Source organism: Mauremys reevesii, linkage group 5 (genome assembly GCF_016161935.1).
Source record: "Mauremys reevesii isolate NIE-2019 linkage group 5, ASM1616193v1, whole genome shotgun sequence".
Lineage (NCBI taxonomy): Eukaryota > Metazoa > Chordata > Testudines > Geoemydidae > Mauremys > Mauremys reevesii.
Genome location: NC_052627.1, coordinates 73,795,941 through 73,813,836, shown reverse-complemented (window position 1 = coordinate 73,813,836; position 17,896 = coordinate 73,795,941). Strand labels below are relative to the sequence as shown.

The 17,896-nt window shown below is 41.0% G+C and overlaps 1 protein-coding gene across 1 annotated transcript in view; it reads left to right on the top strand.

Annotated features, from left to right (window-relative positions):
* The first annotated feature begins 11,459 nt into the window (after positions 1-11,459).
* Positions 11,460-17,896, top strand: part of GPM6A (glycoprotein M6A) — a 323,841-nt gene continuing 317,404 nt past the window's right edge. The window contains exon 1 of the mRNA XM_039542540.1: positions 11,460-11,575. Coding sequence (XP_039398474.1) covers positions 11,572-11,575 — 4 coding nt within the window. The 5' untranslated portion in view covers positions 11,460-11,571. The remainder of the gene's footprint in view (positions 11,576-17,896) is intronic.

Genomic DNA, 17,896 nt, shown 5'->3' with positions numbered 1-17,896 from the left:
TGTTATATGGCATCTCTCTGATTTTTGTTTTACATATCTCTCTCCAAATTTCCTAGTGCTTTTCACCTTTTGGTTTGATTTAAACAGTGTAAGAATGTTAGGTAAAATGTAGTTGTTCAGAAGATTCTCAATTAGATGTATTGTATTCCTTTTAATAATAATTTTGAGTTAATTTACATTTGTTGAAAACTGTAGCAAATAGTAACAATACTCTATAGGGCACCAGGAGCTGCTGGCAGCTAACAGTCTTGTACTTATTTAATCAGAAATAAGAGAGACTTTCTGAACATCTTTCCTTTCAGTCCTGAAATTTGGCAATTCAATCAAAATCCTAAATAGAAGGAACAAGGATCAAAACATTTCAGTATGAAAATGCTTTTGTACAACCCAAACTGAATTATTTTACAGCACATCAAAAGCAAACTATTTTAAACCAACAGTACTGCTCTGAATTAGTTACTCACTGTTATTGTGGTGATTAAATTTTGTAAAACAAACACATTTTATACAACAATATGTATGCACAAGTTTATTATCAATTTGTTTCTTTTGGCAAACAAAAGATACCAAAGATAGTCTTTGACAGTGCTTAAGAGGCTGGGAATAGATGAAATAATATTGGGTTATCTAGGATTGTTCCATGAATGAAACATTTCAGGGAATGAAATTTCTACTGCACTAATTATAAATTATGAAGCGATACTAAGCTCTATGACAGACATTGAATGTACCTGTTTTCTATATGATTTCCTAATCTCTTCTGACTTGTAATATCTCAGCCAACTCCCAGAGTGTCTTATTTATATTGCTGTTGTACCTAGAAGCCCCGCTCACAGCCCAGGGCCCCACTGTGTTATATGCTCTAGAAACACCTAATAAAAATCCCGTTTCAGCCCCCTAATTTGATTTTGACAAGAAATAGTTCATTTGATTATTTTCAGAAAGTTTGGAGATTTACTCTAATGGATACAATTAAATCAAAGGGGATGCGGAAGGGGAAAGCTGGGCAAGGTTTATAACAAAATGTGTGGTTCCTTAGAGAAATGCATGTTTCCCAAGCGGTTAGTTGTGGCTTCTATTTATTCTACCCACAAATGCCTCATCATTTCAGTTTTCCACTGCTGTAGATCAAGCACCCTTCAGAATGTAGCTGCAACTCTAAGGGTGGGACCCTTCACTCCCATTACATTCTCTGTAAACTAAAGGTGGTCAGTAGTAGCTCACAGGAGATGCCCAGCAAGCACTGCATAGGATAGCATCTCAAGTCTACTAGGAAATCCCATCATCCTGCTGAATGTTACTTTATTTCTTTTTGTGCTATTTGCGGAACAGGAAAATAGACAAGTTTCAAACACATCTAGAAACTAAGCTTGTGTTTGAGCATCCACAAAGATAAAACAGACCCTGAATCTGATGTCACATTGATTATACACCACTATAACTCCACTGACTCTAACAGAATCAGTTTCCCTTATGCATTTCTTAAGTCTCTAGGTGGTGGGGGAAAGGCCAGTGTGCATAAATCACCAACACTCTATCTCCTAGCAACAAATGGCCAGGGCCCTTCCCCCACCGCAAGGGAATAGCTAAAGGTGAACACAGAGATCAGGTGACCTCCTGGCCCAGGAAAGGGACAAAGCCCAGAGAAGGAGGGACTGGAGGGGGGTTTTCAGTTTGGAAGCTGGCTTGGGATGAGGAGTGAGGGCAGCTGTGGGGGTCTGCCTTGCTGGGCCCCAGAATGGACCCGGCTGAGGGGTCCAGTTCTCTGTACCTACAAGCTCTATTTTAAACTGTTCCTGTCATCAAATAAACCTCTATTTTACTGGATGGCTAAAAGTCATGTCTGACTGCAAAGTGGGGGTGCAGGACCCTGTGGCTTCCCCAGGACCCCGCCTGGGTGAACTCGCTGTGGAAAGTGCATGGAGGGCAGAGGATGCTAAATACTCCAAGGAAAGACCCAGAAGATAAAGCTGTGTAAGTTTCTTGCCCTGAAAACAGTCTGCTCCAAGGGAGAGGAGGCTCCCCAGAGTCGTGACTGGCTTGGTGGGAAGCAGTTCCAGAGCATCGCCCAGGAACTCCGTGACAACTGGTGGCAGAGGTGGGTGATTTACACTAGCATAAACAAGATCAGAATCAGGGCCAGACACTTCTCTTTTTTTTTCATTTGCTGAAATTTTCCACTACCAAAACAAAGATTCCTCAGTTGGTAGGATCTTTTTGAAATTCAGGTGAAACAAAATTGAATTAAATTCCTAGTAAATTGTACACACATCCAAGAGGCTCTTCTGCCTAAAGGATATTGATTGATGTACTGTTGATTCTTTCTGTTTAAAGCAGGCACTTGATCTCTACTCTCCTCACAAAAGTAAGAGGCATCGTGCCATGTTATGCTAACAATAACTCTTGCCTGTCAGCCAGACTTCCTCTTGTGTTTTATTATGATATTCTTCCCAGCATCAATGGTGCCTTCCCCAATTAAATTATATGTCATAATAGTGTTGAGAGAGGAGAGAGCGAATGTCAGGGTGCGAGAGTTTTTTGTTTAAATATAGACTGCTGGTCTCTCTTCTCAGCCCGGGAAATATTGGCACCACACCCACCATCTCATTCAGAACCTTTTCCTTGGGAGAAATAAAACTTAATGCCTATCTAGTGCAAATTCAGCACATCAGTTACCCATCCCACAAGCCAGGGTCCTCCGCAAGGGTTAATCTATTCCACTATCAGCTACTTTCCTGAGAGAGCCTGTTACCAGCACCAACATACTTCTTGTGGCTCTTCCAGCAACTGAGCCATTTGCTGGCTTTTATAATCACCTGATCCCTAGCTGGTCAGTCTCGGTGAGGTGATAATGGATCCATCACAGGTGAGGCTCAGACCAACTCTTTTTTTAAAGGACTAGCCACCCTGTGACGTTTTTTGTTTTCTTTTATTTCTTTGACTAGATTTGTGTTACTCATAGACTTTAAGGTCAGAAGGGACCATTATGATCATCTAGTCTGACCTCCTGCACAATGCAGGCAATACAATCTCACCTATCCACTTCTATAACAAACCCCTAACCTATGTCTGAGTTATTGAAGTCCTCAAATTGTGTTTTGAAGACCTCAAGCTGCAGAGAATCCTCCAGCAAGTGACCCGTGCCCCATGCTGCAGAGGAAGGCGAAAAACCTCCAGGGCCTCTGCCAATCTGCCCTGGAGGAAAATTCTTTCCCGACCCCAAATATGGCGATCAGTTAAACCCTGAGCATGTAGGCAAGACTCACCAGCCAGCACCCAGGAAAGAATTCTCTGTAGTAACTCAGATCCCAACCCATCTAACATCCCATCACAGACCACTGGGCATACTTACTGTTAACATTCTAGCTATTTATGCAAACTTCTGAATACACACTATACAATGTATGGATCTGTGTTTTGTCATTCTCTTTCTCCTAGTCCTTCCTTTCCTAGGTGTTCCTTTCTGGTCTCTTTTAAAAAAAAATTCTTCATGGCAGATAACTTGGCCCACAGCCTCAAAGGCATTTAAGCACCCAGCTCCCATCCCATTATTTCAATGGGAGTGTGATGGGGTGGACTGGCCCTACATTGGAATGGATGGGGATAAGGCAGCACTCTTAGCAGCAGAAGCCATGCTCCCATGACCCTGCTGGGCATGCGCTTGCTGCTGCTGCAGTATAAAAGGGAGCAGCCTAGCTCGGTCAGGGTTGAATACCAAGGAGGAAGGATGCTTGGTAGAGGCTCCAGCCCAGGAGCTGTTACAGCCCTTGCCTACAGGCACTGAAGAGCCTGGGACTGGAGGCCTGCCACCAGCAGAACCCCAGGGAGAGTCCTGCACCGAGGAGCCTGAAGGACCTGCTGCCCTATGGACCAGTGCTGCAGGCAAGCTGGTAGGAAGTGACCTAGGGAAAGTAGGCAAGTGGTACCTCCCACCCTTATGAGGTCAGCATGTTTTGGCGGGATTCCCCACTGACTCAGTGGCAGACCACTCTGCCACTGTTAGGCCCCTGGGTCAGGGCCCCCAACACATCCCTTGTGACAGCCCCCATGTGCTGGCCACTAGGCAACCCTACCCTTCCATTGGCAGATGATTTAGTTGGTGTTTGGTCCTGCTTTGAGCAAGGGATTGGACTAGATGACCTCCCGAGGTCTCTTCCAATTCCAAATATGCTATGACTCTACCATGCTTCCTTGCAGACAACGGGAGTCCTATTGATGCTGGCCATTGGGTCATGCTTCCCTGAAGACAAGAGGAGTTCTGCCAACTTGAGCCATTGGACTACGCAGCCCTGCAGCGGAGCGTGCCCACATTGACTTAAGCACATCATGCCTGTACTTCACCCCCCAGAGGGGTTTGTGTGTGTGTGTACATACACTGGCCCCATGACAGGGAATCAGGCATCTAAATATTGTTGAGGGTCTGGGCCCATGTGTATTTCTCTACTCAGTTCTGCTGACAGTTGTATTTAGAGTAAGACTTTGTTCCTAGCCCTGTGTGAATACAGAAAAGGGAAAGGACACTTATTAATTGGCATTACCTTAGTGGATTGGGATCCAGTGTGCTAGGTGCTGTACAAACACAGAAAAAAGAGACAATGCCTGGCTCAAGGAGCTTACAATCTAACTATACAACCAAGGGCCACAGATGGATGGGAGAATAATGGGACAATTAGCTTGATAAGCAGTGGTTTCAGCACACCAGCAGCCTAATCTTACACAAGGAGCCTTCCCCTTTAATTCCAATTCCATTTAAGCAGATGTGTAAATCCCATCAGTGATTACATACTTGCTGAATTGGAGCCTATGGATGAAATACTGGTGCCCAACAGGAGTTTTGCCATTGACGTCAATATTGTTTAACAAACAAACCTGATTTTAAAAAACTCGAATGTTTAACCACATGGACCAAGGGAACACAAACAAGTATTCCTTCAGAAACTGGCAAGGATACAGCAGACAGGTAGCTGGAAGACCACCTTAATCTGTGTTGGATATCATCCTAAAAATCAACCATGCAAGGCTTTATGCTCCTTTTCTGTCTTGATTTACAATTTGAAAAAAGCTATTGGGTTTGCAGCACAAAGGTTAAGATGAAGATCACTTTAATGAGCAAGTATTTTAGAAAGTGTTCAGTCTTGCACTGTAAGAATCATGGAAGATTTATTAGTTTTCAGATATAAGATATAATCAAAATACAAGAGAATAAACTAAATAAACTGAACACATGAAATTATTTCAGAAAAATAGTCTTCCTTTCCTGTGATTAATAATAGTTCTAGTGACTTTTTGGAGCCTGTGGATCCATTATGAGACCTGTATCCCTATATGAGCCAATACTGATCAAACCTGCCAAAAGCTGCAGTTAAACTAGACGTCTTGGAGGAGTAGTTGGGGGGGGGGGGGGGGACAAAAAGATTTTATTGTAGAACAAACTTTTCACATTAATTACAATAGGAAGGTAATTACTGTGTGACTGCACAATGACAGTGAGTGTTTGAGAAGACTAAACGGTACATTATGGGACAAGGTTATCAAAGACTAACAAGAAATGCAGCAGTTGCTTTTGCTAGGATAATGAAAGAAAATAAACCATCTGGTGATCCAGAGTAGAAGAAGAAGGTGCCAAAAGATAAACAATATTTTATTTATGAGGAAATTATTGTCCAACATGTGTCTCTTAACATGTGTAGGAGGCGAAACATCAGATTTGAACTTCAACAATTCCATTTAAAACTCACACTATTGAGTGAGACGTTATCCAATCCAGAATATTTAAGTACTTAATAAACTAAGAAATTAAATTGAAGATTTTTTAATTCCTGGGATTCTGAAAGGATAATGAACCAACAGTTTAATAACTGCATAAAAATGAAATTTAAAAAAGAGATTTTACTGCATTGTATAAAACAGCATTTTGTGCAGAAATTTCAAGTTTTGGTTTTTTTAGAAAACACATGTTATGTTTTCATTAATATTATTTCCCTCTGTTTAGGATATTTTCAAAGTTGTAAAAGGCTGGAAAGTGTAGGTGATGTCAATTCAGATGGCTAGTGTGATAAAGCTTGTCTTTGCCCTAACAACCAATGGAAATGACATTGGTGAGTTACCATGGTAACTCACCAGGATGCTTCCTTATATATTTTGAATGAGTAAGTTCTAGAATGGGGAGGTAGGCTGGAGACAAATTAGGATGACCAGACAGCAAGTGTGAAAAATCGGGACAGGGATGGGGGGGTAGTAGGAGCCTATATAAGAAAAAGACCCCAAAATCGGGACTGTACCTATAAAATCGGGACATCTGGTCACCCTAAGACAAATCTTAGTTAGAGTTTGCCTGCAGTCAGGGATTACTGGGTTTTGTTTTGAAGTTGCCTGGGATTTTATCTTTGTTACTGAGGATGAACTCTAAATATATGAATTGGTGATCTTTGTATCCTTTGGTTCTTGAAGAGTCCCAATGAAGTAAAGCAACTTGTTTAGAAGAATGAGGGCTGTCATTTATTGGAACCTTCAGTTTACCAGAGACATAAGCATATGAGTTTTGGAGTACTAAGGACAAACTTTACCTAGTTAGTATTAAGGTATAATTTTCTTATCTGAGACTGTTTTCGGTATTTCTTACATATGATTTTTTCTCTGTTGTGTTTAAATATAATAGTGTAAATAAGTCTGGCTTCAGTTGTGCTATCCAAGGGTAGTGTTGCTTATAAAGAAAAGTTTAAAAAAGGGCATACATAGCCTGTCAGCCCACCCTCCAGGGATGCTATATTAGAAACAGAGATAATTATTAAAAAAACAAATTAAAAACCTGTATAAAGATAAAAACACCCTCAAAATCCTTGTGCCATGGATAGATTCTGCACTTCTCTGAGATGTTATTGACTGCCTATGGTATAGAAGCATGGCTCATTTTCTTGAAAATTACATACAGTACATTGTATCACATGGGAGGGAAAGGGAAATTTGCATCCTATTAATGGTTCATCATAAGGAAAACAGTAAACAGTGGCTAGGAAGGTGGGTGGTAACATTAATTTTCATCAAAAAGTTGCATGCTGTCTCAACATTTGACTTACTCCTTTTGTAAAGCAGGAAGTGGTTTTGTATAGAATTCATGGGGGATTTATATAAACATTATATACAAACCAATAAAAATGTATAAATTTTCAATTTCAGATGTGACCCCAAGAAAATGATTTTATTAAGGAAAAGTTAAATAATCATTCCATCAGCAGACTATTTTTGGACAAATTCAGAGGCAACTGGTTGCTGTTACAGCTGGCCTGAGAATTTACTCAAAATTGTTTTCCAGTTGGTCCTGTAACTATCTGTATCTAACGGGCAGAGAGACAGCTTTATAGGGAGAAGTTAGGGGACTTTCTCCCACTCAAAAATGGCATGATTTTTATTGTTCTTTTGGGAAAGTGAGAAGTAATGGTGGAAGAGAAAAGGAGGGTTATATTTATCTCTAGAAGAGGTTCAGGGAGTACAAATGCCCCCATTCTGCACTTCCAATGTGTCTAAATTAGAGGGACCACTTTTAGGGATCAGTCTTCGTGGCCTATTAGTTCTTTGTCTCTCTGCTGAGTCTGCCAGAAAAAGGGGAGATTTCATGACAGTGTGTTTTGTGATCTTGTCACGTGTCACCTAAAAAACACATTGAGACCACCAACTCATTTTACAAAGGTCAATGAACAGCTATCAGATGTTAACAATTTTATTACTGTTATTAAATACTTATATTACAGTAGCTCCCAGAGGCTCCAACCAGTATTTGCAACTTGGTGTTGCAAAGACATGGTCCCTGTCCCTAAGAACTCTGAGCCTGCAAGCTGCATCACAGAGACAGATTTATTCTTGTGTTTAGCCTCACTGAGGTCAAAGGCCTCTGCAAGGGCATAGGAATCCACTCCCATGAAACAGCTTGCAGAATTGTGGCCTAAGAAAGCAAATTTACTCACTACTGGCCTGAACTATATATAAACCAGTGAATATCGGAGGTGAAATAGGTAAAAAACAGATTAAAAATATTTCGATAAATTAGATGTACACAAATTGTCAAGGCCTGATGAAGTTCACCCTAGGATCCTTAAGGAACTTGCTCAAGCAATCTAAGATCTATTTGTGATGATCTTTGAGAACTCATCGAGGAAGGATGATGTCCCAGAGGACAGAAGAAGGGCAAACATAATACCTATCTTTAAAAAGGGGAACAATAAGGACCTGGGGAATTATAGATCACTCAGCTTAACTTTCGACACCTGGAAAGATACTGGAAGAAATTATTAAACAATCATTCTGTAAGCACATAAAGGATAATAGGATGATCAATAATAGCCAGCATGGTTTTGTCAGGAACAAATCACCCCCAGTGAACCCAATTTCCTTTTTTGATAGGGTTATTGGCTTAGTGAATGGGGAAAAGCAGTAGATGTGATTTATCTTTTTCTTCATTTTAATAATGCATTTGACACAGTCTCACATTACAGTCTTATAAGCAAACTAGGGAAAAGTGATCTAGAGGAAATTATCATAAAGTCCAATTAGGTGAGAAGTTATCAATAGTTCACTGTCAAACTGTGGGAGGATGCATCTAGTGGGGTTCTGAAAGGATCTGTCCTGGGTCCAGTACTATTTAGTATTTTCATTAACGACTTGGACGATGGAGTGGAGAGTATGCTTATAAAATTATAAAACTGGGAGAGGTTGGGAGCACATTGGAGAATACGATTAGAATTCAAAATGGAGAACTGGTCTGAAATCAATAGGATGAAATTCAATAAAGATAAGTACAGAGTACTGCACTTAAGAAGGAAAAAAAATCAAATGCACAGACTCAAAATGGGGAATAACTGGCTAGGCAGCAGTACTGCAAAAAAGGATCTGGAAGTTATAATGGATCACAAATTGAATATGAGTCAATGTAGTGTGATGCTGTTGCAAAAAAGGCAAGTATCATTCTGAGATGCATTAACAGGAGTGTCATAGGAAAGATACGGTACTTGGTACGGTAATTGGTACTTGGCATTCATGAGGCTTCAGCTGGAATACTGTGTCCAGTTTTGGGTGCCATACTTCAAGAAAGATGTGAACAAATCGGCGATTGCTCAGAGGGGAGCTACAAAAAATAAGAGGTTTAGAAAACATGACCTGTGAAGAAAAGTTTAAAGAATTAAGCATGTTTAATCTAAAGAAAAGAAGGCCAAAGTGGGACATGATAACATTTTTCAAATATATAAAAGGTTATTATAAGGAGGACAGTGATCAATTGTTCTCCATGTCTACTAAGGGTCAGATAAGACGTAAGTGGCTCAGTGTGCAGCAAGGGACAGTTAAGTTAGATATTAGGAAAAACTTCCTAATTATAAAGATAGTTAAACAGTGGAATAGGTTACCTAAGGAGGTGGTGGAATCCCCATCACTGGAGATTTTTAAGAACAGGTTAAACACTTGTCAGGGATGGTCTAGGTATATTTAATCCTGCCTTGGCACAGGTGGATGGACCCGATGACCTCTTGAGATCCCTTCCAACCCTACATTTCTATGATTCTATAAAAGGCTCTATGTTAGATTACCAATCCCATGAGCCATCCATTCTCCTATATTTATCGGTTAATCATTGCCCTGCACTTTGTGTAGTTACTTACCCAGTAGAAAATGAATGCAAAATCATATGCATACGTGTTGTTATGGGTTAGGTTAAACCTCACTGAAGCTAGGATGTGTAACAGCTACCTTTCTTTCAGGATACAGGACTTTTTGCTATCAGAAACAATAACAGCACCCCCCAAAATACAGGCACCTGGCAAGGCTTGAGTAGAATCAGGACCATGTCGCCCAAGGGTTTTCCTTACAGACTGGTATAGCAAATGCTGGGACAGTGACTGTTGGAGCTGAGTACATCTGTGCAGGTGGAAGAAGTACCAGGAAGCCAAAGACACAGCCCATTGGTCATATGACTCTGATAAAAAGATGAGAGAGAATTTTGGGAGCAAATGCAGGCTGGAAAGGTGCTTGAAACTGTTAACAAAGAAAATCTCTCTTCCTTTTTGATTCTGCAGTGTTCAGGGAAACAGGACTTCACATTGTCATTGATTTAATTCATAATGACCTATAATAAAAGTTCCAAATTAGTGTCCCTGGAAGGAAATGCCAATGGGATACACATATATACATAAGGGTAAGGGAAGAGTTCAGCCCAAGGTGTATTTGTGAATAGGCTTAATTTTCTCAGATCATGGCTTAAATACTATTAGCATAATCCTTCCTACACAATCCAGAACTTTTCTTCATTCTGAAACAAGAGGTAGGAGAATTTTCCCTCTGTTGGTACTAACACCTTCTTGTCAACTGTTGAGAATGGGCCACATCTACCATGATTTAATTGGCCTTGTTTGCACTACAAAAAGTAATTTTCCCTCTGTTGATATTTACCCCTTCTTGTCAACTGTTGGAAATGGGGCACATCCACTCTAACTGAACTGGTCTCATTAACATTGACCCACCCCCCACTTTGTAAGGCAACTCCCATCTTTTCATGTTCTGTGTATTTATACCTGCCTACTGTATTTTCTACTCCATGGATCTGATGAAGTGGGTTATAGCCCATGAAAGCTTATGCCCACATACATTTGTTAGTCTCTAAGGTGCCACAAGCACTCCTCATTGTTTTCACAATGAACCTGCTCACCTGCCTTCTGTCCCTAAACATGTCGCAGCTTGATAAAACAGAAATTTTTTAGCCCATTTCCCTGGCATAAAAGACAAAACTTGTTTTGATTTCAGTGGGAGCAGAATTATGCCCTGAAAAGTAGGGCAGAGGTCCAGGCTGAGGGAAACAAAAAAACTATTGGCACACGAATTAAATGCTGCATATTTACCCAGTCACTTTACAATAATGACAATGTATCAGCATGAGCAGGGGTTAGCTACCTTTTCCATGCTGTGACACTCTTTTCTATATCTGGATCATCCCAGGATCCCTCCCTATCTATCGAGAACCAACCTCCCACTTGGGCTGAGAACTCCTGAGTGTGAGGGAGAGGTACATTGGTATCTACAAGAAGCAAGAGGAGAGTATGAGGATGGTAACGATGTCCTGGGAAGATGACTATTGTTTATACTACGCTTAGTTCCAGTGCCAGAGGGGTGACTAGAGCAAATTAATGGGGGCCAATGAATTTGCAGTTGATTAGAAGGAAAAGGCTGCGTGAGACCCTCACAATCTGCTCCCCCCTCCTAACCCACCAGCAGAGAGGGGCTGGGGAGCACAGGGAGGCAGCTTAAGACCATGCCAAAGCCAGGAGGCTCAGCGCTTCCTTCTGGGTTGCTTAGACCCTGGCAGCAGGCCCCCCGCAGGCTCTGGGAACAGTTTGGGGGCTGCGGGGAGCGAATGAATGAGGCAGGTGGAGAGGGGGAGGGGTTTCTGGGCCCGCCCCTGGCTCGCCGGCGCCCGGGGCGGGGGAAGCTGCCTGGGGCCAGGCGGAGGGGGTCAGTGGAAGCGGCCGCTGGTGCTAAAGGGGCCGGGAGGAGCGGCCGCAGGGCTGGTGGGAAGGCGTAGAGGAAAGAGTAATGGGTGAGTCACTATGGGACACCCCCCTCCCCCATCTCCTTCCCGGGCGAGCCCAGGCGCTGCGCTCCGCTGCCCCGAGCGCTCTGCCCCGAGTTTGACTTTGCGCGGAAACTTTGTGGAGCGGCGGGAGGGGAGGGACGCGGCTCCCCTGCACCCCTCGCCCCGGGAAATCTCCGCGAGCGGCACCGGCGGGGCTGGCAGCGCGTTTGTTTGTGGGCAAAGCAGGTCGCGCCCTTCGGGCTCCTTACAGCTCACTTGTGAGCAAGCAGCTTAGCTGGGCTGTAGTAGGTTGTTGTCTCAAAAGTTGTTGCAGGCGCGGGGGGAGCTCAAAACGCCAAGGCAGAGGGTGTGTTTGTGTGTGTGGCAAAGCTGCTTTGGCTTGTTGGGTATTCATGTACCTGGCCGGCTGCTGAGCCCTCCCTGAGAGGTTGGGGAAATGCTGGCTCGGTGGCTCCTGCCGATTTTTGGTCCCAGCCCCCCCTAATTTTACTGCTTAAATGCTGAACAGGTCGAACTTCTTCTATCACAACAAAGAAATCCTGTAGCCTGATTTCCCAGTGCTGCAAAACCCCTCATCTGACACCTGAATCCTGCCACGTTTTCGGCACAAACAGAAACTGTCTTCAAAAGAGATATGCTGCTATTCCACCAAAACCAGATCTGGACCCAATACAGCTTAGTATAAGAAAGCTGCAAAAACTCTAATTAGTCATCTGTAGCATGCTGGATTTCACTGGCTGCACATCCTGCAGTTCTTCCAAATACATAAGCAGCTTCTCCTCCTGGATCCTAACACATTCTGATATAACAGTGCTTTCAAAAAAGAGATGGGGGAGGTGTACATGTCACAACTACTTAAAGTACTGTTGACTCTGCAAATGATAGAAAAGAAGCATCTGAACTTGTTCTCTACCTAATCCAATGGAATTTCTGAAGTGGGGACCAAAAATTGTCTGGATCTGCCCAGATCCAGGGTTTGCAGTAGGGGTGCATCATGACCTGGATTTTATTTGTGTAATAGCCTTAACTTGTTCTCTATTGGGCATTAGCATTTGAAGGAGGGTCTAGGACCAAAACTCAGAAGTTTCTAGGTATATCCATCTTTTGTATCTTTTCCCTTTAAATCATGGGTAGTTGCTGAGTCCTTCCTGTGCTCCCACTGCCTGTCCTATTGCAACTCCTGTCCACTTGCTACTTCTGCCTACCTGCTTCCAACCATCTACCTCTTCTCCTTAATCCCCCACTGCCTCTTTCACCCACCCTGCCACTTAGTGCCTTCCATCTCTAACTCTACCTTCTTGCTGCTTCTCTTCCCACTCCCCAGTTTTCTCTTAGCTGCTCCTCTTTCCCCCTCACTTCTGTGTGAGCTGCTACCTTGCAGTTTAAGTGTTATCCTGGGACTGAGCATAGATAGTGTCATGACGGAACACATACTCTTGGAGGGAAAGCAGGGGTAAGTGACTTCTCTCTGTTTGCAGTATTGTTGTAGTGTGTTGATCCTGGGATCTTAGAGAACCACAGTGGGGGAAGTAATGTCTTTTACTGGATAAACTTCTGTTGGTGAAAGAGACAAGTGTTCAAGCTTACACAGAGCTTTTCTTCTTTCTTGTGTGAAGGAAGGGATAATGCTGATGAGCTGTGGGAATTTGGAGTATTCCGATGCCTTGCAAGACCTACACTCAATAGAAGTATGGAGGGTTATAAAGCAATTTGACTTGCATCTCACACAGAACTCTCATTTACTTTTTATTCATATGTCACTAGTACACTCACACTAGTGAGGCTATGAAACAACAGTATGCAAGCAAAAAATAACTTCCATTAAATATGGTGTCATATTTGTTTTGTTCTCCTGATCCCTGGGTTGTGTAATATAATTTTGATGTCTGACTCTCCTGTGGAGGCCAAAGCAATCGGATGAATGTAACTCGTAATGGACCAGACTCTGAAATTGTGAGCTTCATCTTTGCAAATTGGGAAAAGTTATGGCTCTTATATGCAGTAAGGAGTATAGTAATACATTGTTTTATGGAAATCAAACAAAAAATGAGTTCAGTGCAGTAGGATGAAATCAAAGGGTGAAATCCTAGCCTCAGAGAAATCAATGGGAGGAAGGATTTAACTGAAATATTCTTGATTGTGAAGAGTGATCATTAGGGTTACACTTGAATTCTTTCCTTTTACTGGGTACTTGCTTAAAACCAGAAAATCCTGATACGAGATATCGCAGGCAAAGAATGACTGGCTCCGTTACAGATCTATAGTGATAGATAATATCTATCATTGGTGATTGGTCCTGCTTTGAGCAGGGGCTTGGACTAGATGACCTCCTGAGGTCCCGTCCAGCCCTGATATTCTATGATTTTACCTTATTTAAAAATATATATACACTTTTTTTATTTTCAATCAGATCTTTCAAGATCCAATTTAGCTAACAGCTACTGTTCTTAAACTCCTGTGATCAGAAACAGAGTTGTCTGGATTATCACATCTCTTATTTTCATCTGCCATTTTTTTAAGGTGTTTGTTCAACATGTATTGATGTGGGGGAGAAAAGCAAAACTTGTTCAGAACTTATTTTCTATAAGTCTAATCACTGTATGGTTATATGGTGGTTTTCTTTTTTTTTTTCATTCTACGTGAGTTTTGTTCAGGCAGCAAGGCTTGACTTGCATCCAAGCATATCCTGGAATTGATATATGGCAAACTTGGAGTAATTGCTGACTGTTGATACTAACTGAGCTTTATGTTGCTCAATATAATTTTCTGAAATGTTGTTTATACAGAAATTTGAAGCAGGATTAGTTTTGTCACTGCATCAGACTGTTATCTCATCATCTGAGATTATGGAGGGACCATCTATGCGCCACTGAATCAATGGGAGTTTTGCTGTTGACTTCACTGACAGTAGGATGTGGACCTTATTTCTTAATGATAAGCGCAACCTTTTTTGGTCTGGATTGTGCAAATACTAATATGCTTAACTATTCACAAAAATAGTTTCACTGAACTTGATGAGACTACTTAGGTACGTAAAGTTCCATGTGTGTAAGTGTTAACAGGTTGGAGCCTCAGTAAATGTATAATTGTGCCCTGCTCATGATGGTTTACATGCCTACAGTGTATATAAACAAATTAAAACCCAATGAGTCATTTGAACACAATTAGAATAAATGGAGGACGCAGAAACCAATCTTATTATCTGAAATAAGTCCCATGAGAGACTGATTGTTGAATTTTAAACATAGGCTTTTATATTTAACTGAAGTTTTTTCTTGTTTGTAAAACATCTAGATAGCTTTCAAAACATGCAGTATATACACAAGAGACTGGAACATCTTTTAGCAATTTAGCTTGTGCAAATATTTGTGTTTTTCAACAATGTTAATGCCATGTTTTGGCATGTGCATTATGTATAGGTTGGGTGCTACAGTGTGTTTGAATATAAGTTTGATAAACTATGAACATTTCTTATCGGCCAAGATGTTTGCGGATGTGACATTGATATTGGTTTTCATTATTGTCTTTGAAGTGTTGCCTGTTTAAGAACTGTAGAATTAGGCCCCATTAGATCTTTTAGAGTTGGAAAGTTCCTGGCTTTACTGCTATGACTTGCTACAAAGACATGGTGGTTCAACTAAAACGAGTGAATACAGTTTTAAAATGGGGGGCGGCACTGCCTATTTCCCATTGTGGAGTGAAGCAGCCTGAAACTGCTAATGCAGTACCGGCCAGAATTGGCCATTATTTGCTGAAAGGGGTAAAGAGACTGAAACAGCCTCATTCTGCCTTGTTCTGGAAGCCCCTTTGTGAGTCTTTGGCTTTGTCGGTTCACGAGATGATATGAAATGAGGGTGGGGGTCACAGGGATGACCACACTTCATTATCTCTCATCATGCTGTACAGAACCTGCTGAAATTTACTTCATAAAATAACACATGCTGAAACAGCCTGCCCAGGTTTTGGTAAGTTGCCACACATGTCATGGCCACAGGTGTGTTTTCCTTGATTTAAGGATTTCACAGTCACAGGAGTGAGGCTAAGGAAATACTATTCCTATCTCTACAATGAGCTCTCGAATTTTTTTGGTCTACCATATGCTACAAGGAACTTAATTATTCTATCACATCACCAGATGTGGTAGATAAAAACAGCAAGAGTTTTTAGTCTCGGATATTCTGTTGTAATTAAACATATTTATTTAATTTAATTCCAGAACTAATTTTACAGACTAAAAGGTAACTCTGTTAAGATACAAACCATTAGCAACCACCTCTTATTCATGTTTTTGAAAACAAACAATCCTGCCAATAAATTCAAAACAGAAATATTTGAATTGTTATTGGAAAATTACTGAATAGTTGCATAAATGCAAAGTGAGAAAGCATGAAGTTGTATTCTTTTCACTGCATCAACAGATATGCTTATTCAGTACATGTGTAAAGACCAAAAGAGAATGCATAATTGAATATCTGTAGACAGAGGGGGGAAAAAAATCTTGTAATGACTATTCATTAAAGTCCACAATTACTACTATTTTTATTTCAGAGCTGGGAATCAGACTCTTGGGGGTGGGGAAGGGGCCTGGTGACAAGTTATCAATAAGGGACAGATCCTGCAGTTCTTTACATAAACAAATCTCTTATTAAACTTAAAAGCAGTTATGTGCATGGAAAGGTTATGGTTCAGAAATAATCTGTATTCAATTAACTGGAAACGGTACCATACTGCTTGTTTTTGATACAACTGTATTCCTAGCTAACCAAATTCACCACCTGAAAGCAAATAATTATCCAAATATATGATTATTACCGAACTAACATGGAACATCCTTTTAAAGTCATTATACTAAATGTCTAATGATAAATATTTGGTCGGTGGTAAGCTGTGACAACTCGGCTTTCTGTTCAAAACCTGCTCATTTCGCTGTTATGTCATCCTCCTTTTTTTCCACTGTAAAAGTTGTTTCTTTTGACCATCTGTTGTCTTGCCATAAAGCAAGATTGTAGGCTCTGAAACTCTGTGGGGAAGGGAGTTTGTTTTTAACCCATCTCTGTACAATGACTAGCCCAACAGGCTAATGAGACCTCTAAGTGTTCCAATAATGTAAATAATAAGTTTGAGACCTAATTGGGTTATTATATTTATTTATAATTAAAAGTGATGGAAAGTGTATGTTGTGAGGTACAAGAACAGTATCAAATCAAGTGCAAGGATTTATATATTGTTTGTTTAATAGAAATTATCATTCAGCTGCAAGTTAGTAATTAACACCATCTCTGCAGTCTGGCTGAGAGAGTTACATTTCATTAAAGTTTTGTGCCATTCCACAGCAAGGACCATGTGCTTTCTTGCACTTGTGTGTATGGAGTGTCCATTGATATTAATGAGTTGAATAAATTGAATGATGTCAGTATCGGGAATCCTTAGTTACAATCACTGGCCTAGAAACACTAAACTTTTGGGGTTGGAGCAGGAAATAGGATGATGATTTAATCACGACATAGTTATTCATCACATCTCCTTAAGGGCGAGCCTTTTCTTGCTCCATTTTGGGAGTGGAACTATTCTGCAGTCTACCCTGGTGAATCTTAGCAGGCTCCAGAGTATTCAGAATTTATTTATTGCTCATCCATTGAGTCTCACTGTCACTAGTCTAGTAGAACCAGTAATTTATGAATCGTGATAAATATCACATTTGTCCTATATCCGCCTCCCTTACACCTCTCTCCAGCATCATCCATAACATTATCATGGTGTACAGAAGACACATTCCAGGGAATAAAGCTGGAGTACTTGTGATCTTTAAAGCTTTGAATAGTCTGGGATCTAGTTATGAGAGTGCACTTCTCACCTTATAACCATTGCAACAGTTGGCTGGGAGGTTCTTGCTGCCTGCTCCTATCTTTGAATATTCTGTGACCATTGGCAAGATAGTCTCATTTAGAGGCCCTTGCCTTTGAAATTTGCTCCTCTTGGCAATGTGTTGCCTGGTTTTGAGGCAAGGCCTGCTTATTTTGTGTATTATTTGGTTGACTGTTGGTTGATTCGTTTATATTCGACTTATGTTTTAATTTCTGTAACTGTGCCAAATTGTTACAAAGGTAAGTACTAAGGAAATAATCAAAGTACAAAGAAAGGGAGGAATGAAAGAAAGCTAACAGAATTGACATTCTAATGAATCAACTCATGTTTTATGTCTCCCCAAACCAATCAACATTGGAGGCCATATTTTCATTAACTGTTTTGTGAGCCCCTAGCTCATAACACCTTCATAATAACAGAAAACATATTTTTCCTCTTTCCATATAGCCCTTTCCTTTA